The 27,875-nt window shown below is 40.9% G+C and overlaps 2 protein-coding genes across 4 annotated transcripts in view; both read left to right on the top strand.

Moving 5' to 3' along the window:
- Positions 1 to 673, top strand: part of atp6v1h (ATPase H+ transporting V1 subunit H) — a 44,542-nt gene extending 43,869 nt beyond the window's left edge. For all 3 annotated transcript variants that reach the window (XM_017472883.3, XM_017472881.3, XM_017472882.3), the window contains one exon: positions 166 to 673. In XM_017472883.3, the coding sequence (XP_017328372.1) occupies positions 166 to 232 (67 nt within the window). In that variant the 3' untranslated portion in view covers positions 233 to 673. The remainder of the gene's footprint in view (positions 1 to 165) is intronic.
- Positions 674 to 16,270: 15,597 nt separating this feature from the next.
- Positions 16,271 to 23,039, top strand: oprk1 (opioid receptor, kappa 1). Its single transcript, XM_017472880.3, has 4 exons — positions 16,271 to 16,730; positions 17,006 to 17,249; positions 19,677 to 20,029; positions 20,334 to 23,039. Exons 2-4 carry the CDS (start codon positions 17,011 to 17,013, stop codon positions 20,867 to 20,869), a joined length of 1,128 nt encoding a protein of 375 aa, XP_017328369.1. The 5' UTR covers positions 16,271 to 16,730; positions 17,006 to 17,010; the 3' UTR covers positions 20,870 to 23,039.
- Positions 23,040 to 27,875: the final 4,836 nt, after the last annotated feature.

The raw sequence follows: 27,875 nt of genomic DNA, 5'->3' as shown, positions 1-27,875 counted from the left end.
CTCTTTGTCAGACTACAAAACGAAAGTCTTTTCCCCTTCTCTTCTCGAAGTAAGTGGCTGAAAGCTTGCTGCGCTGCGAGACTACATACCTGCAGCTGATTCAAGAAATCCATAAAACTGGATGCGACAGGTAAAGGGTTGTAACGATTGTGTCTTGTTTTGCAGGGAGTATCTGGGCAAACAGCTGCAGTCCACAGAGCAGTCCACACCGGCTGTGGCCGCCCGCAGCTGAACCCTCTCTGAGCTCGTGCTTGCATCAGTGGATGTTGTGTGAGTGTCTATTATTGCTGCATTGTGGGGGAAAAAAAAGATCCTCTGTATTGATGTAATGTGTGTGTGTGTGTGTGTGTGTGTGTGTTTGTGTTCATAAGAGCACCTTGACTGCCCAGGATTACTGAGCTAACAGAGCATGATTAATGTATATATACCATACATTACAGTAAGTATATACACTTGAAGTTCTCTTTTAGTTGCAGTAGCAGTTTTCTATGTGCAGCCACCGATCACGGAGGCTTTACTTTGATTTTGTAGAATTGTGCATCGTCGTGCTTGTTGTGAAACGGTCGAGTAGTTTCCAAAGTGAATTGATATTCAGTGTAATTTATTCTTCTGTGTTTTCGTCTTCTGTGTAATACGAGTAAGCATTCCAATAAAGACGAACTTAATAAACCAATTTTATTTGGTCTGCTGTGCATTTCTCCAGGGCGGTGTGAACTGTAGGCTACTATCTGCATCTGTGTTTGTTTTAGTGCCTTAAATATTCACATCTGTATTCACTTTTAAATTAGACGTGGTTGTGGTGTATATACAGTGGAGGAAATAAGTATTGGAAAAAATTTTCAGTAAATATATTTCCGATGAGGTTATTCGCATGAAATTTTCACTAGAAATCAGTATTAACTCAAGAAATCTGGAAATATAAAGAATTCACAATATTAAAGTCTGTGAATGAAGTTCTGTGTAATGAAGAGGGATGACACGGGGAAGGAAGTACTGAACACGCTAACTGAAATGTATTTAATACTTAGTGGAGAGGGCTGTGTGTGTAATGAAGCTTCAAGACGCGTCCCGTATGAAGACATTAATGGTCCGCAGTATTCTGGTGTGATTTTGGTCCGTTCTTCTAAACGTATCGTCTTTAAATCTTGTTCAGTTGGATTCGAGTCAGGTGACTGACTGGGCCGTTCTAACACCTGGATTTTTTTTTCTTTCTGAAACCAGTTGTGAGTTTCCTTTGCTGTATGCTTTGGATTGTTGTCCTGCTGGAAGCTCCACCCACGTCTCATCATCATCATCCTGGTGGATGCAGCAGATTCTTCTCAGGAATCTCCCGGTAAAGGGCTCCATTCACAGTTCCTTCAATTATATGAAGTCCGCCAGTACCGTGTGATGAAAAACAGCCCCACACCATGATGCTTCACCTCCAGACTTCCCTGTTGGTGTAGTGTTTTTAGGATGATGAGCAGTGACATTTCTTCTCCAGACGTGGTGTGCAGTACGACAGCCGAGTAGTTCAATTCTGCTCTCGTCTGACCAGACTACACTCTCGCAGTATTTCACAGGCTTGTCCAAATGAGTCGTAGCAAACTGTAAACGAGCTTCCACATGCCTTTTCTTTAGTAACGGAGTCTTGCGGGTGAGCGTGAGCAGTGGAGTGCATCGCCTATTGTTTTCTCTGTGACGATGGCACCTGCTGCCTCCGAGTGTTTCTGGAGCTCTTTCCGAGTGCTCCTTGGCTCTTGGGCTGCTCTTCTGACTGTTCTTCGTACAGATAGGAGGTATAATTACTTACAGATATCCGCTGGTTCCTTGCATTGAACTGCTTTTTCTTAGCGTGTTCAATACTTTTCTCCCGTGTCATTCCACTTTATTACACGTCACTTTCTTTATGGACTTTAATGTTGTGAATTCTTTATATTTCCGGATTTCTTAAGTCAATTCTGAGATGTCTGGTGAAAGAAATGTTGACGCGTTCAATACTTATTTCCCACACTGTGTAGGAAAGCTTTTTTTTTTTTTTTTTTTAAATAAACGTAGACACTACAATTATGCCCCATAAACACGGGAAAACACTGTGTAAAAACAGTCACTTTTCATTCACAAACGATAACAAATAGTCATTTGCAGAACAACTTTATTGAAGTCCTGAACCACACACCCCGGCAATCCTCCCCACGAGCGTCATATTCGGTGTCTTTTGAAGCGCAGAGCGAAGGTAAACATCTTGCACTCGGAAGATTTGATTTGTCCTGCGGGAGCCCGGTCCCGACGCACACACCGTCTCTCAAAGCCAAGCTTTCAAACAAACAAAAAAAGTGCACTTCCTATTCATTTCTGCATTTGTTTTCACTTCGAACACATTATCTGTTCAATCCCAATAACGCGTTCTGCCACTGAACAGCATCTAAGCATGAATTTAAAAGCTTCTCTGTGCATTTCCTACTTTCCCCCCCTCTGTGTAGTATATATTTTGATCATTAGAACATATTGACGCTCGGTCTCAGGGACTCGCTGATGGACAGAAGGTCCGCTACAGTCCCTTCCAGATATTAATATTCTTGCGTGTTGTTTAGCGTAATCGTTCAGTATCGCCAGTGCATGAATCATTCTTCTCAGGGGAGCAATACATAACCTTAGTTTCATGTGTGACTTGTAAATAGACTTCCTGCACACACTATTAAATATTTTAATGAATGTGTTGTGCGTCTCTACTTCAGACCACACACTGTGGGGAAAATGGAAGGTTAACGCTGTGATACAGACCATGATAAGTTTGTTTGTTTTTCTCCTCATAATACCTTTTGATGTTCTTCCGAAACGGTAATATTGCACTGTCCTAGCTTTACATGATCTATTATTTACTCCAAAGTCGTCTGGTGCAAATAAATGACCTTGTTTTATGATACAGCCAATAATCATTACACCTCTGTCTGTATTTGACTTCATTTTCGCTGCTGATGACGTGCTACGGATGCGTCAGTGAAATGAACCGAAAAATATAGTCTCAAAGGAATTGATAAAGTCCGGGTGGGCGTTCTGGTCGTCACTCGGGGTGGTAGTGGGGGGGTGGGGACCCCCGTCAATGATGAGCTGCATGAATCTACCATTTGAGCTAGAAAGAAATCAGCCCGTCATTGCTTAAAAAAAAACCACTCATGACATTAGGATAGCGATCGGCTCGTCCTCATGCTGCACCGAAGTTTGACAGCACCCACCTCGACAACTCCACAACTATGTTAATATATTCGAGGAAGTCGATGCCAGAACTCTAGACCAAACAGTACGGTAGTTGTCTCGACACACTCCCTTCGTCCTTTTTCAAAAAACGTTTTTAAGTGTTTTAAAAAAAAGATCTCTTCGACATCTCTTAGTAAATGCCTCAGTCCTCTCAGGCACTTTTTCTGAAATCCAGGAAAACAGCGATTGTTAAGCCCCTTGTGAACAAGAGCAATCTGGATAACCTTGGTTTTAAACAGCTATAGACCAATCTTCCTTTCATAGGCAAGATCATTGAAAAGCTTGTTTTCAATCAGCTGAAGCGATTTCTATGCTCAACTAGCTATTTGGACAATTTTCAATCTGGTTTCCGGGAGCATCACAGCACAGAGACGGCACTCATAAAGATGATTAATGATATTCGGTTAAATACTGATTCAGGCAAAAATAACCATGCTGGTATTATTGGATCTCGGTGCTGCTTTTGACACCGTACTCCTAGGCAGACTGGAAAACTGAGTAGGGCTGTCTGGGCCGGTCCTGGGCTGGTACAGGTCATATCTAGAAGGGAGGGGTTTCTAAGTGAACGTAGGCAGCTATGAATCTGAGTGGACGTCCGTGACGTATGGAGTCCCACAAGGCTCAATCCTTGGACCGTTGCTGTTCAAGCTGTATATGCTCCCACTAGGCCAAATTATAAAGAGGAAGCAAATTGCATGCCATAGTTACAGCATGCGGACGACACCCAGATCTACCTAGCCCCGTCGCCTAACCATTCCCACCCCATAGACTCCCTGTGCCACTGCCTTGATCAAATTAACAGGTGGATGTGCCAAACTTCCTTCAGTTAAACAAAGACAAAACAGAAGTCGTTGTATTTGGAAACAAAGATGAGAGTCTCAAGCTGAACACGCACCTTGACTCCAGGGGTCTAAAGAAACTTGGTGTCATTTTGGAGTCTGATCTAAGTTTCAGCAGTCAAGTGAAAGCAATAACCAACTCAGCCTACTATCAGCTCAAAATATAACGAGAAGTAGGTGTTTCTTTTCCAGTCGAGACTTAGAGAAACTTGTTCATGCGTTCAATACCAGCAGGGTGGATTACTATAATGGACTTCTCACCAGTCTTCCCAAAAAGACCATTAGACAGTTACAGCTCATTCAGAGTGCTGCTGCCAGGATTCTCACCCCAAGCAAAAAATCTGAGCTTATCACTCCAGTCCTCGGGTCTTTACACCGGCTTCCAGTTACATTCAGAATTGATTTTAAAGTACTAATACTAGTTTATAAATCACTACATGGCCCAGGACCTAAATACATTCCCGATATGTTTACTGAATAGAAACAGAACAGGCCTCTCAGATCATTAGGACTGGGTCAGTCAGAAATACCCAGGGTTCACTCAAAACAAGGTGGGACAGCGTTTAGTTATTATGCCACCTGTGGCTGGAACCCACTTCCAGAAGAAGTAAGATGTGCTCAAACGCTAGCCACATTTACAACACATCAATTTAGCCGCGCATTTACTGACTGAACACTACGCTGCACTCCAGTGATCGATCTAGATCATTTTAGCTCTGTAACTTTTCCCCTTTTTACCCATTACAATTATTTTATTTTATTTATTTATTTTTTTAAGAGATGCACCCATACTATATTTCTCATCCGATACGATAACCGGTTATTCAGAGTGATATCGGCCGATAACCGACAGTCCTGCCCTTTTATACCTTCTTTTAAATGAATAATAATCAATTCCACAATTCTGAAAGAGATGCAAATAAAAACTTTTATTCTCTCCATTTCAACACGTTGGTTCACAGTAACTGGTCTCGTCAACACGAAACGAAAATGATCTTTACGCACGGCACGGAATCCATGTGTTTTCCCGCCCTCTTTTGATTGACGGGATATAATCCGCCCTGATCATCGGATGTTTCTAAACCATCGCGCGATGGCCCATGGCGTGAAGAATTACCTTTATCGGCCGATACATCGTGCATCTCAAATTTTTAAAATTCTTTTTACTGCATTTCTCTAATTTGTGTTTCTTACTTTTTCTTGTTCTTATGTATATTTTTAATACCTCTTTATTTTCTTAATAATTTTAATGTAATGCACTTTGAATTACCACTGGCGGCGGCGGCGGCGGCGGCGGCTTAAAGACATAAACATACAAAAAGGTGCAGCAGAAGAACACTGTTTGATTATAAAACATCTCCACTTGTCTGTAACGTGACATTTATAGTGCTTTAGCATTTAACTGTAGTATATTAATATCCTCTATCTCATGGCACTTGACGCACGGATCATAATTCAGTTTTATCTGTACAGCGCTTTTAACAGTGGACGTTGTCTCAAAGCAGCTTTACAGAAACATATAAACACAGGATAGAGATTTTAAGCGTGTGAATTTATCCCTATTGAGCGGAAAAACTCCCTGAGATGATACGAGGAAGAAACCTTGAGAGGGACCGGACTCAGTAGGGAACCCGTCCTCATCTGGGTAACACCGGAGAGTGTGTGAGTAAAAGAAAGTTCATTACGGTTCTTATACGAAGTCTGTTTTTGTTGAACTAATCCACTATAATCTCTCTTTCTTTGTTGCATGCTGCTTGAAAGCATCATTTTTTATTTTTTTTTTGCTTTCCAACTGCAGTCCTATTTATGTTATTTCCCAAATGACTTCCAAACACTACCGCCAGCGCCATAATGGAGACACCGGGTGTGTGCAGCGTGTAGGGGTCTGGCAGATGCAGCACCTGGGTAATTTGTGTACCGACACTCTTGGCTGAAATGGAAAACAAACCGTGGCGCTGGTAGCTAACAGGTGGGAACCCTATGTGCTTTCTCAATGTCCTGCTAAATAACCTTCCACCCTATTAGCATTGACTGATGCATTAACTCATTCAGATGTCAGGTTGTAGACCTTGAAATGTTGCGGGAAGTTTAAACGCATTACCTGGCCTCAGTGTCAACAGATTTAGTAGACAAAGGTGTGATTATGTTATTGGAAGTTTTGTTACTGGAGGGTTTTTATTACCGACCGGGATGTTTCCTGTTATCGTCTTTAAAGACCATGCTCTAGGGAAATATGTGCTCGGTCCTCACCGGTTGTAGAATGAACCTAGGTGAATGAATGGTGCGCTGTATCGAAATGAACTGTGAACATGTTCATGCTCTGGCCATCCTGCATGTCCTGAGCAACTCTGCTGGAATATTCTCAATTCATCTTATTGACTGACTCCTTTTGGGCTTGTTGACACAGGTCCCCAGATCGCCTGTTCCCTTGGTTACAGTTAAAACAACAGTGACTCTACAGTGTTATGGTGAGTCTCTGTGTCGCACTGCCTACGCTTGGGGGAATGTCACAATGGGTGAATGAGTGCAACCCAACGCATCACACGGCACTCTCAGCAGTACATTAAAACATCTCAGTGTGTGTGTATGATTAGACCATGTTATTTGCTTCTTATCTACCTTGGGAAAAGTATCGAGAAGGAGAGCCCAATTGACTCACATGTCAAGCTCACATAAAAGAAGACCCCCCCCCACACACGCACACACACTGTTTTCCACTCTATTACAGCTCTATCCTATAAAATGGCAGAAGATCGTGATCATGAGCTTTAAAGGTGCACTCTAAAGCCTACATAAATTCTATACTCCAAGTGGCCATATGAGAGCTTTTCCGTATAGCCGTGCAAACATTCTTTAGAATTCTCCTTTTGTGTTGCACTGAAAACAGCACACAGGTTTGGAACAGCTTGAGGGTGAGTAAATCATTTTCTGTAAGTAATTTGGTCTGGCTAGCTGACACAGTCGTGCCGTTTTACAGAGACATTATAACAATAAAGAAAAGATCGTCAAATGATATTAATGTTTTGTTTTTTTTTGGGACACCAGAAAAGAAGGGTAAGCTGAGTGGAACAGGAGAAAAGCTAGCAGTATACACACCGTGGACTTGTTTTTGTATTGTAATACACACTGACCTTACTGTAGTTTTCCATCCATCCATCCAGCCGTCCATCCATTTTCTGTACTGCTTAGGTCACGAGGAACCTGGAGCCTATCCCAGGGAGCATGGGGCACAAGGCGGAGACAACCAGGATGGGGTGCCAATCCATCGCAGGGCACAATCACATACGCACTCACACATTTTTCCTGCTTCCAACACATCAGCTTTGACAACTCACTGTTCACTTGCTGCCTAATATATCCCACCCCTTGACAGGTGCCATTGTCTCATTACGATCAATGTTATTCACGTCACCTTTCAGTGGTTTTTTTTTGTTTTGTTTTGTTTTAATTTATTTATTAATTTTCATATGATTCGTGTGATTTTCATGTGATTCATTTTCATGTGATTCATTTTCATGTGATTCATTTACCTTTTCTCTTCTCTCCTCCCTTCCCTTTCCCAAATATTTCATTGAGAAGAAAAAAACCCACAAACAAACAAACAAACAAAAACATAAAGGAAAACAAAATTAAAAGTACCACACCCCACCCCCCGGCTCATCATGGCTACTCAATAACTGTCGCTGGTTATATAAATATTATAAAACCCAAGAACAGGCACAAAAATTTAAGTGGGAAGTGTCTGTAACTCCATAAAGTATACAATAAATGGGATGCCATTTATATAAAATAAATATATATATATATATATATATATATATATAAAATAAATAAATAAATAAATAAATTCATCTAAGTTAGGAGCGTATACAATACCCGTCTTTGCATTAGAGTACCAGCAACTATAATATATCTACCGTTCGCATCAGCGATAGCGTTGGTGGACTGAACTGTAACCTGTTGTCAATTAAAATAGCGACCCCTCCTACTTTCAAATTAAAGTTCGAGTGGAAGACGTTTCAAATATGTAAAAACCTTAGATCTCTTGACAGGATTACCTCTGACGTTCCAACAAATAAATCTTAAAGGCGTGCCTGTCCCAGCCGGAGTCCCCCCCACCCCCAACAACACACCCGACGTCTCCATAACACAAAGGGAGACAGCAGTGTTTCCCACCAAGAGTTGTCCACAATGTGAAAACAGCTCAAAGAGTAAGCCGAACTAACCGACTACATTACCTAAACAAAAACAAAATTCCAGTAAGACCTCTCAGTGGTTTTAATGTTATGGCTGATTGGTGTATACGCCCGACATCACCGCTAATATGATGTGACAATCTCTCAGAGCTCTTAACCATAATCCCTTGACTTAACACATTTCGAAAGGAAGAATGTCGAAGACCTTTTGAAGTATAATTCGCAGCACGTCTTTAGACATCACGAAAACGTTTACTGCGCCGTGTTACAATCAGCCAGTGATTGGGTTCTTCTGGTATTTCTTGCAGCGGAGCCATTCTTGTGCCGATGAACCTTTCAGTGCCACCGGGAGTTCCTATTTAGGTCCTGATTGCTGACATCAGTGGCATTTTGTAGGACTTGAGCAGTGAAACAGCGTTAACAAAGCATCATCAGACACTGAAAGGTGCTGTAGAGCAAAACCCAACTGTCAGTTTTCTGCTCTCTTCTATCAAATGAATCATCTTGTCTTTCCATAAAATGTGTATGTCTAGTGCTCATAATCTAACCTTACATTTAAAGGAGACCTGTTATGCAAAATTCACTTTTATATGGTGTTTGAATATAAATGTGTGTCGGAAGTGTGTGTACACAACCACCCTACAATGATAAAAATCCACCGGTCCTTTTTTTTTATATTCCCCATAAATCATAAACGGTGTAATCAAAATGAGTCGTTTTCATTTTCGCCCTGTCGTGACGTCACGTTGGAACGAGCCCCGCCCAAAGACTGTGCACTATTAGCATAGCCCCTCCCCCTGAGTGATCCGCACACCATGTTCTCCGCGCCGGAGCAGCTACAGTGATAAGAAGACTGTCTCAGCTTCTTAAGCGTCGTAAGTGTTCTGTTGCTGTCTGTAAGAATGAACATAAGAGTCTTCATGTACTCCCGGCATCAGAGCCACTGAAGACGCAATGGAATAGTTTTATTTTTGAAGGAAATGTGCCCGGAAAATACCTTAAATCATTCGTTATCAAATTCCACGGCTAATCTAGTACCCGAAGCACGAGCTGTTCCCTTCCGGAAAGGGGGCGGGGCACAGCAGCTCATCTGCATTTAAAGAGACATACGAATCCAGCGTGTTTTTGCTTCCACCCAAAAAGGGGGCATTTACAGCATGGTATAATAAATGATCCCTGGGGTATTTTGAGCTGAACCTTCAGACACATTCCGGGGTCACCTGAGACCAATGACTATTTCATAAATGCTCCGGCATTAATAATATCGGACCTAAAATGTTAAGAGGAGCCTCCATTTCTCAGTGAAATGGCCATGGGGTCATCTACACTCTGGATGAGTCCTTAAATTCACCCTACATTATTGCACCATCAGTGCTAATGGCTTTAGTGAGAGCTCCATCTTTGTGTTAGAATGACGCACGGGGAGGACTTTGATCATGTTTAGTAGCCGCTGAACAAAGTATCTCTACTTTGCCGTAATTTTCAGCTTCCTTGTAGAAGTAGGCATGGAGAGAAACCCGAGAGATGGCGTGTGTAATGTTCAGCCTTGTATATGTGGCGATTTTCAGAGCGGTGTGTTTGTATACAGTATACAAACAGGAAGACGGGGACTGTGTAGCAGGGGCTGTCTGACTGAATATACAGTACTGTGCAAAAGTTTTAGCGCCCTGTGTTTTTGTTTGCCGTTGTTTATTTTAGTACAAACTTAGGTTATGGATTTTATTTGATGACTTCTACGTTTTCGAGTCGGTACAAAAAAAGCGTTCGATTCCCAAACATTAGTTTTCTAGCACAAAATGAAATGTTACACAGAGATGCTCGTCTGTCAGTAAATACAGCAGCATGTTATGCAAGACGCTTTTCAGACAGAAAACACAATGAAGGCTGCAAAAATAAGAAGCCAGTGCGACAGTCGGCCTCCAGAAGAATTGTTTTTGGTTCTGCACGACGCTCAGTAAAACGTACAGCTTGTTCCCTTACTTCTAAAACTGCACGGATTCTACCTGAGACTACTAGGTTTACTTTACTTTCATTATTTTAAAAGCGTCTTCGCTCCACAGCATTTCTTTGGCATGTGACTAAAACTTCTGCACAGTACTGTACGGGAAAGCCCAATCGAGTTATCCGATTGTGGAAGATAAAAGACGTAGCCTATTTTATAGTAAAGACGTTTTTTTTGTCTGTTCGTCTTGAGAACGTGTGGCACGTGAAACTGTGAATCTCCGGACAAACGGTGGGACACCAAGAGACTTTGTCCGAGGTTAATCACCACCATCAGCAAAGTACCAAATCGTTTATCGTCCATACATTACACACGTATTTATAACTGGAACCTTTTTTTTTTTTTCTTCCAAAATTCAATCATTTGTGATTTCCTGTACTGTTACTGCTCGATAGCACACTGTCCATGGTGCGAATCAATAATCTTCTCACCCTTTATGTGTAACTTCATTAAGATAGTGTTGTGGATAAAACTGACATGAAATAAACATGAGGGAGACCTAGTATGAGTAATATGTCATTTTATTGATCATTCACAGGACTGGTTGGTGCGTAATCGTGAGGAGAGCGGTAGGGGGAAGAAAATGGGGTGTGTCCTGGGGACATGGGATAGTCAGCAAAGGTGAAGTAAGGAGACCACTGAGAGTACGGCGGACTGACGGGTGAGAAGAGGGAAGAGTGGTCAGAGCGCAGATCAGAGAACGTGACACCATCCTCAGACTGAAAGCTGGAGGGGGGGTCAAGCGGAGGGTCTGTCTGTGTAGAGGCGTCAATACACACATTCACGGGGTGGATTCTGAATCTGAGAGGGGGTGGAACCCTGCATTTCCATTTCCAGAGGGGGTGCTGCGAAGAACGTCAAGTAGCACCAAGATGTCAGCAGTGAGATGCGCGAGCTGATAGTGAGGAGTGCAAACACACACTCTCGTACAGTCAAGGGCAGGCATGCAGACATAACACACACACACTCACTCTCTCACACACACACATCATTATAACTTTATAAGAATAATAAAAAGGAGTATTAAGATATTATAATGGTAATATAAAGAGTAGTAGGATATTTAGGAGAGTAGAAGGGTAATATTATGAAGTAGGGAGTACAGTAAACCATTTGCAAGCAGTATAACTATATAAAATAAGAGATATCGAGCAAATATGAAAGTAAATTATAAACCAGAAATACAGAAAAATGTCACTTACTCATAATTCAGATGGTGAAGATTCTTGTCTCGCAAGGAAGGCCGTAATTTTAAGAGAAAACCACGAGGAGAGATTTATAAGGGGAGCTGGGTCAAGCTGCCCCCGCGAGATAACAGTGAGACCAGGGTCTCTCTAAATTGTTTGGTCTCTCTCCACTTTCGATCCTAATGGTATCCAGAAAGTCCTTTTTCAAGACGTAATGGTAAAGTAGATGAGCTCTTTTTTTTTTTGTAACCCTATTGGTATTGATATCATAGTCTTTTTGAAATATTTTGGTTATCTACTGTGTGAGTACAGTATAAATACTGGAGCTTGAGCTCCGGGTGTCGGATCACTTCTGAGAATTCTCATCGGCGTGGGTCTCGTGTGGTGGAACGGAACCAATAAATCTGGACCCTTACTTCTTCTCACTCACGGCTGGTGTCTTTTTTTTTTTCTATCTCCGACTGGGTTCGGAGATGTGAGTATTAGCTTCTATGTTGAATTTGAAGTGTTTTGGGGTAACAGGCTAAATTTGGGCCAGCAATAGCTGCAGGAGAACTATGAGAGATGGATATATCAGATTGTTGTCATAGTGACACGAGTTCTGTTTTTCTTCTTGTGCATTCTGAAGTAATCACATCACCAGATCTGTCATAATGACATAAATGTCATCTCACGGTCGAGAAATAAAACTCTCAGTGCGGTTTTCAAATAGCGCAGCCTTCTAACCTACCGAGGGTGCCAATATTACCGGAGAGCTCTGTATATTGTTCTCCTTGTCTTTTGATGGCGGATCCAGATTCTGATTAAATCTGTCGTGAGATGTTCGTTTCGAAAATCTTCATGAGACGTTTGACAAGGTTTCAAGCTGTCCAGAGAGTGTCCTGACGTCTCGGGGCCTTTCCCTCTGTACTCTAGTAAATCTTCTTTCCACGCGTATCGTCATTCAGGACGCATGCTAGCCCACAGAGTACCAAAAAAAAAACCAACCCGTCCAGGCTTTAATTAACCGAATCCACTCCAGTCTCAATTGCGCTCATTTCGTAACGCCTCACCTGGTTCATTCCACAGATCAAGGACGTGAAGTTTGGAATAAAACCTTCAACTGCCGGATTCCTGATGCTCGACAAGGAAACTCTGGTTGCCATAGAAACGTCACAGCCTCTAAACAAACTTGCTGCATTCAGGGTCCTGCATTCACACTTCAAGGTCATTATGAAAGCATGAGAACACTCCTACCTATATCTCTTTCTCTCTCCGTCTGCCTCTCTTTCACGCTCTCCTCTCTCATACGGACTGACGTTTCCATTTACGTTATTTTTTTCCCCTCTTTCCCGTTCGCTGCGCCTCTCCGGTGCTCAAAGCATGGGATGTGAATATATTGGATCACTATATATAATATACACTGCTTAAATTTGAGTGTAAATGACAAAATACACACGTTCACATCCTCGTAGCTTTGCAGCCTTGTTGTACAGTCAAGACTTAAGGATGATGTTCACATCTCACCTATCTGAATGTTTCTGATGTCTTTAATTCTCAATATACTCTAGGGTTATATCTTTAAGTAAGCCTGCATGCAAACAAACACGTCGTTCGAGTCTTATGATTTTAGACGCGTCGTGGTGTTAGGTTTAGGACCTGTGCGCTCCTTCCATGCATACACATCACAACATTATGGCGCAGAGAGTTCTGAAGAACTTTACTTCAGCATTTGAGTTCTTCTCACATGTCCCCACAGGAAGTATCAGCTACTTGAGCAGAGGTGGCTGAAGAACCCTTGACTCGACAAGGCTCTTTTCTTTCCTAACACGGACCTTTTCAGATAAAAGCCAGATGAACTTGGAGTCTGCCCCAGTCGTCTCTTACATTAGGTGACATTAGGTGAGAGATGAGTGCAGGAACGTTAAAGCGAACGACACAAATATACCAGTCTCTTAGCAACATGTCATCTTCACATCGTATTGGTTGGAGAACGTGAAGTGGGTTCTGGATATTTAATAGCCCTGCATGGTATGTAGGTCTATTAGCGGTGTGTTTTAGTTTAAATCAATACGGCCAGGTGCATGAGGAAGAGGCTATTAGCAGTTTCGTCATTTGCTCTGCTTGCAATTTTCTACTTCGTTAAGCTTTATCTTACCCGGCGTGTAAGATCACTGCAGGGGTTATTCGCTAGGATATTCGTGGTGATGATGGTCGAAAAAGAAAGATTTTTTTTTTCTTTCTTTATTATTTATTCCACCGTCATGATTTTATCCAGCGGAACCAACGACCATCGCGGTTCTTTATCAATGCCCCAACTGCCTGAGAAAAAAATTGCTGCCCTGTATCCATGGTTACATCCATGCCGGAATATAACCATGTTAAACAAACCCTCCCATTCCTTCTAGATCACTGACAAGTTGCCATTTAAGGTGTAAAAGCGCTCCATTGATACAGCTGCTACTCAGTTTTGTTGGTGTCACATCCTGTAGTAACTTATGAATGCATCCTCACTAAATGAACACATTGTGTTCAAGGACGTGTTGACAGGGATATATAAATTAAGAGAGAGCAAGTCAATAGTGCAGAACATAATAAGTAAGGAATGAAACACCATGTAGTGTTTTATTCTCATTATACCACAACAATTTGCAAACGATTTATTATTTATTCATATGAAAGACTTTTAACTGTTTTATAGTTTATAGTTGGCATCGTTTTCGTCAATACTTGGTGCTACCTCTGTTTGCCAAGATAACAGCTCGGAGTCTTCTCCTATAATACCTGGTCGTATTCATAGCATGTATGTTGTTGTATGAATGTACAACAATGTGTCGGGTCGATTCAGAACGTTTCCAGTTGACTGGAAGTTCGTAATTATTGCCCTGATGGTGGAAATGGGCGTTTTCAATGCTTGTGCTGTTTTCTTAGAGACACGCCCCGTTTTGTGAAGCTCAACAACCTTTTTCCGCACGTCACAGCTTTATTCCTCGGTCTTACCCGTTGTGATGAATGACTAAGGGAATTTCGCCTGTGTGTTACCTCATATTTATACCCCTGTGAAACAGGAAGTCATGGTTGAATAATTTCCTGTTCCTAGTCACCCTAGTACTAAAAAATGTCAAATATCAATGGGAATATACTTCAAATATCACATGAATTCAATAATTGCCAATAATTGTTGCACACCTATATTTAATATGTTTAAGATATATATTTTCGCCTCACACCTCCAGGGTCCGGGGTTCGAGTCCCGCCGGGGCCATGTGTGTGCGGAGTTTGCATGTTCTCCGGGTGCTCCGGTTTCCTCCCCCAGTCCAAAGACATGCATGGTAGGCTGATTGGCGTGTCCAAAGTGTCCGTAGTGTATGAATGTGTGTGTGATTGTGCCCTGCGATGGACTGGCACCCTGTCCAGGGTGTACCCCACCTTGTGCCCCATGCTCCCTGGGATAGACTCCAGGTTCCCCATGACCCTGAAAACGAGTAAGAGGTATAGAAGATGGATGGATATTTTTTTAGATAAACCCGTGTTGCTTCTTTGCTCATATTTACCAAGGGTGCCAATATCAGTGGAGAGCACTGTACTGTACATGTGATGTCGTGGATGGTCCAAATTAGTTCCTCTTACCACTTCATTTTAGCAGCTATAAACATCCATTCCATCACCAGTCTCTCTTTTCTCTCTCTCTCTCTCTCTCTTGAAATGAATAAGACAAAAGAAAAATGCAGTCTGTTATTAAGCAACGGGAAAGCCTCAGTGGAAACTATACTGACTGTTATGTTATATGTACTGACAAAATATCACTGATTTATACATCTTTGTTAAATCACAACATTTAACAAATCTTTTTTATCTGTTTTGGGTTACACGGAGCCTCTGCCATACAAGTCATGAGTACATTAGTATAAACCTGTGATTTGAATTATAGCCAGAACTACTGCCAGAGCTGCTGTTATAGAAAATTAATCAACACCTCCCGACCAATCAGATTTGAGGATTCGACGGCGCCGTGGTACAAAGTGATAATCACGATAACTGAATCAATTTTTAACTGAATAAATATTTTCAGATATTTCGCCAACAGAGGTTTGTTCTGCTCATCCGATGGACCTATATCCCACTTGCACATGTTAGAATAATAACAATGAAGTTTTGCTTTCATGTGGTTCGGGTATTTTTTTTTTTTCTAGGTCATTAGCACATCTAGACGGACGGATGCTTTATTAGGAACACCCGTACACTTGCACATTCACGCAGTTATCTAATAGGCTAGTCTTTCAATTATGACTCTAATTAAGCGAACTAAAGGTAAGCGCAATGGTCCTTAAGATGCGACTACTCGATGTACTTCCTTTTCACAGGTACACCCCGGTCATGTAAACGAAATGTACTTCAGGTACAAAAGATGAGACACCCTAGTGCCCAGGTACGTGTAGAGTAGCCTACTTTGTGTTCTGAGAGTGTAACGGGTCCAGATCAATGCAGCTGGACCTCAAACAAGAAACATTAAGAAGACAGGTATTCCTAATAAAGTGGCCGGTGAGGGTCTATACAGTGTCCTCCATTAATATTGGCACCCTTGGTAAACAGGAGCGAAGAAGGCTGCTCTCATGGGTATCAAACGATTGCAAACACATCACAGGTTTATCAAATATATATATATATATATATATATATATATATATATATATATATATATATATATATATATATATATATATATATATATATATTTGTTAAATATATATATATATATATATATATATATATATATATATATATATTTGTTAAATATAGGTGTGCAACAATTATTGGCACCCTTTTAGTCAATACTTTGTGCTACCTCTGTTTTGCCAAGATAGCAGCTCTGAGTCTTCTCCTGTAATACCTGATGAGGTTGGAGAACACTTTTTAAATCCACTGAGGATTGTTTTTGTTGCCTCCTTCTTAAATCCTACAGCAAGGAATGAAATCGAGAAAGAAAGAAAAAAGAAAAGAAAAAGAAAAGAAAGAAAGCCCACGCTGCAAACACTTCCTGTAGATTCCTTCCAAACTTCATTGAGAGTCGGAGTGTGTCTCTGCGGGCGTTTCAGCCAGTGCGCTGCGCTCTGATGTCATCAGGCGGCCACAGCTGGAGCGCCTCTGTAGCGCCAGTGCGTGTGAAAAACGCATCCTGTGCGGGAACAAACACGCATCATACTGCTTTCCACGCAGCGGAGAGTTTCTATAAGCCTGTTATTTATTTATTTTTGCACCTCGCCTATTTGAACGAACTAACGGGAATACGGTAAGCTTATTGTTTCTTCTTTATGGTCGCACTGTTGCTCTACCGAGCCCAGAGCAACAGTATAATGTATATATATATATATATATATTTATATAAATATCATCTTTCGTGTTCTACTACATTTTCAGTATCTATGTGGACTATATATATATTTTTAATGTTAGGAAAAATTGACCTAATGTGACAGACAGCTTTTTAATTATTATTTATTTATTTATTTATTTATTTATTTATTTATGTATTATTATGATTATTTATTGCCACTGCGTGTCTAGAGGAGATGGATATCAGCGTGATGCAGATTTTAAAAGAGGATCAGTGTCCTACTGCTGGTGTTGAGGAGTGTTTGGTGAACTTGGACTCGCTTTCGGATGCGCCTCTGAACTCCTCAGGGAATGAGAGCTGGCCGAGGGAGGTCGAGACCCTGTCCCCCATCGTGCCTGTCATCACAGCTGTCTACTCTGTGGTGTTCGTCGTCGGCCTGGTGGGAAACTGCCTGGTGATGTATGTCATTATAAGGTAAGTTTAAAATCAATCAATCAATCAATCAATCAATCAATCAATCCTGACCTGATGTCAGTCAGCATGTAGCCACTATTCCTATAGAAGGTTATTGTGGATGGGAGAGTGTTTTTGTTTGTATGAACTGGAATATAGAGGTCGTAGTCCAGGTTGGTAGACTGTCTGAGATTCATTCTTGGAAATAGGCTTAAAGTCTGATCGATGAGCTAAGAACGATATTTGCAACTAGGTTGTCTGGCGCCCCCAAGTGGCTGTCGAAACTCATGGAGAGAATCGAAGAACCAAATGAAGAATCAAATCAAATAAACAAATCCACCCTGATAGTGTTCAACCACGATACGTGTTTTGTACATTCATTATGAGTCTCTTACCTGAGAAAGTGCATGTGGTGTATCGTTACGTAGCTTTAAGGAGCACTGGAATGATCCTTAAAGTACAGTTCATTTATTCATTCAGTAAGCGGTTCTTCAGAGGAACAGTGGGCGTGCGGCGAGAATACGGTACACCCTGAATGGGACGCTTGTCCATCGCAGAACGGTCACGACAGGGGTGATTTAGCATAGCCAGTCCACATACTGGCACGTTTTTATTTTTAGAAATGGGAGGAAAGCAGAGAACGCAGAAGAACCCCACGCGAACATGGAGAGAACATGCACAGACACGGACAGCTCAGGACTTAACCCAGGGCCATGGAGCTGTGAGGCGGCAAGGATACCAGCTGTTCCACTGTACAATTGTGTACCTTTAAATAAAAAATAAAAAAAGGTTTTAAAGTAAAATAGACGTACTAAAGGTACAAAACATGTGATGATACCACCCCCAGCAACAAGAAAACATGCAGTTTGGTACCATATAGGGTGTGTCATCACAAATTGGGTTAATTAGCTTAAATGTACCACTAAGACCACTAGAATGCTGGTTTCCTATCTGTTTTAAAAAGAATGAAAAATGAAAACAGTGAACTTAAGGAACTGACTGGTTCGTGAGGTAGCATGATGGTAGTAGGGCAAAAAACATTCACTTTAATAACATGTCTGTATATGTTTTTTTTTTTTACCCTTATGAAAAATGCCATACATTTCACATACGATTGTCATCCTCTGAAAATGCATAAGTAAACACATGCAAAACGAATGGTGTAGAAAGAACTCGCGTGGGGAAAAAAAATAACGAACATAAATAAATAATGTAACCACACGTAGCAAATAAATAAATAAATGAAACATGCAAAATAAAGAAATTGCGTAAAAATCACGTGTGAAAATAAACGAATCAAAAAAAAAAATCACGTGAAAATAAACGGATCATTTGCAGCATCGAGAAATCATTTGCAGCATCGAGAAATCATTTGCAACATCACACGTGAAAAAAGTCACACGTAAAAATAAAGGAATGGTTTGTAAAAAAAAAGATGGAAAGAAATGAATCGTGTGAAAATATCATGTGATGATAGATTAATCATGTAATATCACATGGAAACGAATTGTCAAATCCGTGTGAGAATAAATGAATCACGTGAAATAAATGAATCATATAAAAAAAATTACATGCAAATAAATGAATCACAAAAAGAAATCGAGAAAATAAACGAATCACGTGTAAACCCGCGTGATAAATACACCGTGTGTGCAAAATCACGCGTGAAACGAATCGTATGAAAACCGCGTGATTAACGAATCATGTCGAGTCACGTTCGAAAATAAACGAAACGTGTAAAATCACGTGAAAAGTACTCAATCGAGAAATGACGTAAAAAAAATTAAGGAAATGATTTAAATCACGTGAAAGTAAGCGAACTGTGTGTGCAATCGTGTGAGAAATGAATCATGTGAAAATGAATGAATCGCGAAAAGATTCGCACATGAGAAATGAAACATGTCAAATCACGTGCAAACAAGAAACACATGCGACGCGTGCAAAATATGGGAAACCTTACACGTGAAGTGTCGGAAAATTATGTACGAATCTTTGTGATTATTGACGTGAAGTTCGCGTGACTTTTCCGTAAGGTTAAAACCTGTAACTTGTGGATGTCTGAGCTCCTGTTTCTTATTTGTTTAACCCTCAGATTATATTGGGGGGATAAAAAAGTTACATCCGTTATGTTATGGGTCAAAATGTCTTCCACAGTTTACGAACATACAAAGAACAGCTTAAAACAGTGAACCTTTATTATGACTCGTTCATGACCCTAAATGTGGAAAAGTCCCGATTAACCCGTATTTCAGACAGCTCCAATGTGGAAATTGGTCCAATTCACCCATAACATAGTAGGAGGGTTAAAGAAGCGAGGCTCAGGCACTCAGTGACCAGATTGTTCAGAAAATTACACACGACCCCTAAGAAAACGACTTTTGCGATGTTAAATGTTAAGAAAAAATTGTGCAATGTTGTTCTGCTGGCTCTTTTTCAATGTTCTGGTAGATACACTAAGATGAAAACAGCCACCAATATCTACATCTTCAATCTGGCAGTAGCTGACGCCCTCGTGACCACCACCATGCCCTTCCAGAGCACAGATTACCTGCTCAACTCGTGGCCCTTTGGAGAAGTGGTCTGCAAGGTCTTCATCTCCATCGACTACTACAACATGTTCACCAGCATCTTCACTCTCACCATGATGAGCGTCGACCGCTACGTGGCCGTGTGCCACCCAGTCAAGGCCTTGGATTTCCGCACACCCGTCAAGGCCAAGATCATCAACATCCTCATCTGGGTTTTATCCTCGGCTGCTGGCATCCCGGCCATGGTCCTTGGAAGTACTCAGACCAACAATGGTACTCTCAATACATCTCACATGCTAGTAATGATGCTAATGGCCACGTCGCCACAGATCGTAGACTGTATGTATCAGGTTTAGAACCACATATGAAAGTGGCTCATTTGAAAAACAACAACAACAAAATCAGAATTATGTCAACCTGGTAATACGAGGTAGTCTTAGATTTTGCATCACTGGGGAGCTTCTAAAATCAGTATAAGGGTTAAGAGTAATAAAGAAGGGCTAAGCATCTTCCAAAGATGATTGTGTTTCTCCCAAGAGTTCTCCAGAATGACTTTTTGTTCCCTCGTCTTTCTTAGGCACTACAGAGTGTGCTCTGCAGTTCCCTGAGCCCTATGTCTACTGGGACACTCTGATGAAGATCTGTGTATTCGTCTTCGCTTTCGTGGCACCTCTGCTCATCATTAGTGTGTGTTATACTCTAATGGTGCTGCGACTGAAGAGCGTTCGCATGCTCTCAGGCTCACGCGAGAAAGATCGTAATCTGCGGCGTATCACGCGTCTCGTTCTCGTGGTGGTGGCTGTGTTCGTCGTGTGCTGGACGCCCATTCACATCTTCATCCTGGTGAAGGCCCTGGCGCCTGGCGTGCCCGAGACCACAGCCGTCATGGGCGCCTACTTCTTCTGCGTGGCACTCGGGTACACTAACAGCAGCCTCAACCCCATCCTCTATGCCTTTCTGGATGAGAATTTCAAGCGCTGCTTCCGTGATTTCTGCTGCCTGACACGAAGCAAAGCAGACGGAGTGGGCGTGACACGGGTCAGGAGCACCCTCCGCGAGCACACGTGCCAGGTAGAGGGCAGAGGTGAGAGAGGCCGTGGCAGATCGGTATGACTAGCTGTGGAGCTCTCCTCCTTCCAAGGCCTGGAAATCTCCAATGACCTGGGATTGACACAGATCACCACCACCTTCTGAGGAGGAAATGGACGAAGACGGGCCTTTTACGGTGTGAGAGCCACATCCTTACGGAGCACGTAAAAAAGAATCGTTCCATAACGTAGTGTCTAAAACAAGTATCTCATTCCACTTATGGTTAGCCATATCCATTTTTCTAGATTCACTTCTGCAGTCTTATTAATGAATACTAAATGCTTATCTCAGTAGTTTAACTGAACATCGTCTTACTACCTAGAATGTCCGAAGGCTTCAGCAGCGCTTCAGACACCAGCTCCAGCGCTCCGTCAAATCAGCTGATTTGCCTGCAATGCGACGTTCTGAAACTTCTACATCATGCACATGTTCTCGAGGCTTCAATTCTCGCTGTTCATGAACTCGGCTGAAATATCAGTCCCTACCCAACTCCCACAGACCTTCACGTGCCATATTTCCCATGTCCGATTGCTCCCGAGCCAGATACCAAAGACAGTGTCTGATAAATCACGAATGACGGTTGTAGGCGACGCTCTGTATCCGAGTATTACACAACTGAATTCTCCATCTAAGTGCATTATAAACAAAAAATGGAGTTGGATGCAATGGGCTTTACTTCACATGTGGGAATTTAAAAAAGAAGAACTGTGTGGACATGTGATTGGGGATAACTTTTATCAAGACTGTGAATTAAGCATTCAATACGTACGTGTAGAAAACGTATAAATTTCACCAGTGAACCACGATCATAACGTGGGATTCAGTGTCTGGTTTATTGTTGTTTTTTTTTTAAATCGTCATGAGCAACACTTATCTGCGTCAGCAGGGGAATCACCGTTATACATATTATACATAGACGTAAACTAATGCCGATTGCTGCTTTTCGCTACATTTTGTAATTGATCGTGTGTAAAAAAATAAATAAATAAATAACACTTTTAGAAAAGTGCTTCTTAGCGTAAAAACAAAAAAAAATTTTTTTTTTTTTTAAAAATCAGTATCAAATTTGATATTTAGTGACGGTTAGAAATATTTCGTATCAAAAGAGGTATCAAGAAAACGATTTCTAGACCTCTTGCTGCGAATCTTATTTGTAGTATTTGGACAGAGGGCTCTACAAATGCTAAAAACTTGAATCTGTTGTTAAGTCGTATATGTTCGATACCATTTGGTGTCTTACGCGGAAGAACATAGTTCATGGTGACATTCTGAACGGAATATCGTTGTCAGTAAAGTTCATTAGATTTCATCTAAAGGTATTAAATAACCATGTGATAAATTATGCTACGGTATTTTTTTTCTTTTTTTTTCTTTTTGGATAATGTCTAAAGCAGCGCGCTGTGCGTCGTTAAGGAAAGGTCATTAGCGTCAGATATTGACGTGTTTGTGTTTGGTCATCTTTATTTAATGATCATGCGGTGTTGTATATTAATGTAAGTGCTGACTATGTGAATGGGTTTGCCTGTAGATACAGTAACGATTAGTGACAACATCTGTGGCTCTACAAATCAACATTCTTAAACACTGTCAGGAGAGAGGGGATTGGATTATATTTTAAACATTTATATATATATATATATATAATTTACAATATGTCATGTCACCTTTTTTTGGAGCAGTATCTTTTCCATTGTACAGTTGTACAGTATGAGATCTTGCTGTTTTGTTTGTGTTTGTTTATCACTTTCGATTGATGCACTTTCTTTTGTAAAATGTAAACACAGTAACCGACTATTTGACGATGGGGAGCCATATCTGTAGGTAGCACTGTGGTGCAACTCACAAGGGTCCCTAGTTTGATCCTGAGCTTGAGATTCGCATGCTCTCGCCATTGTCGTTTGGATTGTCTGGTTTCCTCCCACCTCCCCCCCCAAAAAATCAAGATGGTAGATGATTTGGTGTGTGTGTGTGTGTGTGCGGAGGGGGGAGGGAGTAGGGGCCGGGATGGCGATTGCACGCATGGTGCCCTGTGATGGATTGACGTCACACAGGGTGTTCCCAGCATTCCCAGGCTCTCCTTAACCCTGAACAGGATAAAGTGGTTCCTGAAGATGAATGAATGCGTCTTGTCTGTGTAGCTACAGTATTACGTGGCTTGTATGTAACTTGTAAAAGCTATTACTAAATTCAACGGTGTAATAAAATAATAAAAATTTATTAAAATTCTGTCGTGAATCTGTTTGATGATATACAGTAGGACGTACCACCATTTCCTTATTTTACATTTATTACACTTTGTCTAAAGCGACTCATTTTGTCACTAATATAGACGTTTATCCATTGAACTTCCACTGCGCTTTTAGTTGAATACTTATTTATACATTATATATATATATATATATATATATATCAGACCCATTTCTAGAGCTGTGTGTGATCTCCATTGACAACATTCAGACCACACCATCTAATAATATCGGGGAAGTTCTGGACAACCATCTATCCTCCTTGCCTCACACTGCTAACCTGACATGTTCATGCAGGAGGATCAGGTCTTCCCAATCCACAGAGGCCACTCAGGTGCTTGGTCAGCCCCTTGTCATCTTGAGATCGGACTACTGTAACTAACTCCTAGCAGGTCTGCCTCTGTGGGCAATCTAACCCCTGCAACTGATCCAGAATGCAGCTACGAGACATGTCTTCAACCTTCTGAACTTCTCCCACACCACACCATTGCTCAATTCCCTCCACTGGCTTCCTGAAGCTGTCCAGATTTAAAAACACTGATGCACTGATGCTACCTTAAAGCACTTATCACAACTTGGACTGCACTGTGCTCCCTCAGAGCATCTAACATGGCTCAGCGGATTCCGCTATCCCTCGAGATACAAGGAAGACATGCTTCAAAACTCAGGTGGTGGAATAAACTTCTCCTGGCTGATTCTCTGGTGATCGTTAAACTAAACCTAAACACCTTCCTCTTCCGCATATCCCTTGTCTTGTAATTTTTCTTTCAAGTTTGTTCTAACCTCCTCCAATAGCTTGATGCTAATCTTAGTCCCTGACATAGTGAACTAGCATGAGGATATGTTTTCATAGAGCCTACAAAGCACTTCTGTAAGTTACTCTGGATAAAAGCATCTGTTACAGTAAATGCTGTAAATGTCATTCCTAAGACCATTAATGCATCAGTTTATTTTAAAGACAATAAATAAAAACTTGTCATCACTCTGAAGTATTTCCTGGGACTGACATTGCTGTATTTAGAACACCAATCTTCTGTAATTCATCTTCAGTGACTTCTTTATCCTGATCAGGGTCACTGTGGATCCAGAGCCTAACCAGGGAACATCGGTCATGAGGTGGGGGGAAAACACACTCTGAATGGCATGCCAATCCATCACAGGGCACCATGCACACTTGGGGGCAATTTAGAATAGCCAGTCCACCTACTGATGTATTCTGTGGGTGGGAGGAGACCAGAGAATCCAGGGGAAACCCATGTGGACATTCTCCAGTTCTCCTGGATTCCCATGCACAGGAACTCCACACGGAAATTTACCTGAGCGTAGAATCGAACCAGGGACCCTGGAGCTGTTGATGCTACGTGCTGCAAATCAATATGTTCATTCCAAATTGCACATTGTATGTCTTATTGACCAGAAAGTCTCCAGAATTGTCATGGTAACTACCTAACTTTACATCTGAAGCATTCATTTAGCCCAGCACAACAAACAACAGGCATGAATCATTGTGTTTTCCACAGCCACTCCCACTCCAGTAAATGTCATTCCTAAGACCATCAATGCGTCAGATTCTTCTGTCTTCACAGCCAAATACAGTCGGGGAAAATAAGAATCGAACGCAGCAACATTTTTTCCAGTAAATATATTTCCAATGAGGCTATATTTCACTATGTTTAATTAATACTGATGTCTGGGGGAAAATTCATGTGAATAGCCTCATTGGAAATATATTTACTGAAGAACATGTTGACGCGTTCAGTACTTATTTCCCCCGCTGTATATGATTTATATTTACATCTAATCCTTCAGTCAGAAGAATTTTAGTCATGTGATTGGATGTCAGACAATTAATCCATATCTGCTTGAAAGCAACAAGGAAAACTGAGCATTTATGATCTAGCCAATTAGGTCACAAACCTTGCTGCTAAATACTTGTCGCCATTCTCCCAGGGAAATGATGATACAGGAGGCAAGATCAGCTTTCGTCATCCTTCTTTGTGTGCCTGTGTGCACGGTAATTTTGAAACCAGTGTTCAGTCTTGACGATAGGGTTTCAGCCCTAACGCTGGCGTTGCCATGGCACGCTGTGATGGCTGGAAGCAGCAATTCATGGTCACTTGGAACAGTTATAAAACATTGATTCATCAACATGGCCTTGAAGAATAACTTTGCTTATTATTTTAAATATCTTCACTTTGAAAATGCATTATGCCTCACGCGACGCGTTCACTTTTCGATGAGTGTTATTAGTTACTAAGCGTTTCTAGTTAATTAAATCTCCCCCCCCCCCCCCCCCCCGGGTAATTTTTGTGATTGTTTGTTTGTTTGTTTGTTTGTTTGTTTGTTTATGTGTTCTGCTGTCACGGAGCAGTATAAGGCACAATACTGCATCTAACAACTGATGTTTAAAAGAAATGAAAGAATACGGTCTGCTCTGGTAGCCTGCAGCTTCCACAGTAGATTGTAGGGAAATCTTAAATATTGACTTTAAAATAAATAAGGCAGGTTTAGGATTATTTCAGCATACTGTTTGTAAGATGCTATGGCTGGACATAAGCATCTATATCTTGTTACCAACGTTAGCCCAGTAGCAAATCAGAGACAAAACATATGTAAGCACTTATCACACCCACTATTATCTCCCTCTGATCCTCTAGTACTGCTCGACTAGTTCCACCATCTCTCAGGGTACAAGGAAAGCATGAATCAAGGCTTTTCTCCGTTCTGAAACCTACTGTAGGCGGTGGAATGACCGTTCCCTAGACGTCCAAATACTATAGTTGAGTCATTGGCTGTTTTCAGTGTTCCTGGGATAGTGCTTCCTGGATCTGCGCTCCAAAACCTGTTTATGCACTCGAGGTAGATAGTGCAGAAGGTTTCTCCTGGCTCAGATAACACCATTCAAGCAACAAACATCATCTCATTTGTGTGAACAAACCCAGTGATTTGCGACAGTCCACTGCTATGGCTCCGTTTGCTTGCAGTGCTGCTAGGAGAATCTCTGTACCCATTGTCTATCTAGTTATGGATGATCTAATATTATCTAATTAAGGGCCTATATCAGCTGAGCCGCTGTATTAGAGTACTCACGAGTGATGTACACCTTGTTAATCAGCTCAATGGCTTCATTATGTTTGAGCTGTAAGCAATGCTGGCTTACGCATAAAGCTTCATTAGCCTGTAACACTACTGTGGCCACCTGTGTCTCTACCAGAGCCAACCTTAGTGCTTCTGCGTCTAATTTGTTGCCTACTTCTACTAGGAATGCAACCGAAGCTTTTCTTTCTCAGCATCCGAGTCCACGGTCAGGACCTCTAATGACCGAGGTTCTGACGATTCTTAAATCCCTGTCTCTAATGGCTAAAAACCGCATCAAGGACATGGGAATCTTTTTTGACAGCCTTTGTAAGTTATATTAGTAGTGTCTGGAAAGCACCATACTATCATAATATCTCAACGGTCCAGAACTTTAATTACAGCACCTAAATGAGAAACTTATACATGGCTTTGTGACAAATATACTGGACTACTATAACGCCCTGATATCTAGCCTATGAGCTGTTTCACTAACCTTCCAGATTGAGAGTTCAGATTCAGAATCCAGGCCTGAACCAGATTAAGGGCCTACGTGAATCCAGCAGAATGGGAGCACAATAAGCAGTTTCTCCATCTGAAAACCTTCAGTAGCTTTTAAAAATCTTAGAATGTATTCGATTGCATTACATTAGACTTTATGTTTTTAGTTCATTTTTTCTTTTTGCCGTTTCTCTTTTTTTTTTTGCATTTAATTTTTGACCACATTTCTTTTGTTCAAGTTTAACTGTTACTATTTCAACTATCAAACTGTTTAAAATAGAGGCTTAGCGGTTAGCAGGTTTGTCTCATACCTCCGGGGTGGAGGTTTGTTTCCTGCCTTGCATGTTCTCCCCGTGCTTCGCGGGTTTCTTCCAGATACTCTGGTCTAAAGACATGTGTTGTAGGCTGATTGGCATCTCTAAATTGTCAGTAGTGTCTGAATGGGTGTGTGAGTGTGTATGCGATTGTGCCCTGCGATGGGTTGGCATTCTGTCCAGGGTGTCCCCCGTGTCCTGAGCTCCCTGCGACCCTGTGTAGGAAGATGGATGGATTATTATTATTATTATTATTATTATTATTATTATTATTATTATTATTATTATTATTATTATTTATTAATTAATTTATTTATTTTATTACTGTTGATGAGTGCTTTTTGGTAAAGAATGCAAATATAGACAGTGATATCATACTATTCATTAATTTAGAGTAACTGCTTTATCCTGGTCTGGGGTGCAGTGGATTTGGATTGAGCCCCTGATAGCTTTGACCTTTACATTATGAAAGACCAGTCAAGCACGGACATCTCTAGGCTATCTCTCTTCCTAACAGCGCACACACGGTCACGAGGGACACCAGATAAATAATATATCTAATTGTTATTATTATTATTATTAATAATTATAATAATAATAATATTATTAATAATAATAATAATGCAATCATAAAGTGTTACCTGATTAAAAATATTTTAACAACCTAAATAACATACCTATTATTAATATTATATTATATTATATTAATATTATTTCTATTGATTCTCTTATTATTATTATTATTATTATTATTATTATTAATAATAATAATAATAATAATAACAATACTGTTACTAATAATAATGATAATAATAATGATGATGATAATAATAACAATAATAATGGTAATACTACTACTACTTCTATTTATAATGATAATGATGATGATAACAA

This window comes from Ictalurus punctatus, chromosome 7 (genome assembly GCF_001660625.3).
Source record: "Ictalurus punctatus breed USDA103 chromosome 7, Coco_2.0, whole genome shotgun sequence".
NCBI classification, from domain to species: Eukaryota; Metazoa; Chordata; class Actinopteri; order Siluriformes; family Ictaluridae; genus Ictalurus; species Ictalurus punctatus.
The sequence above is the reverse complement of the archived record's forward strand: the minus strand, read 5'-3'. Positions and strand labels throughout refer to the sequence as shown.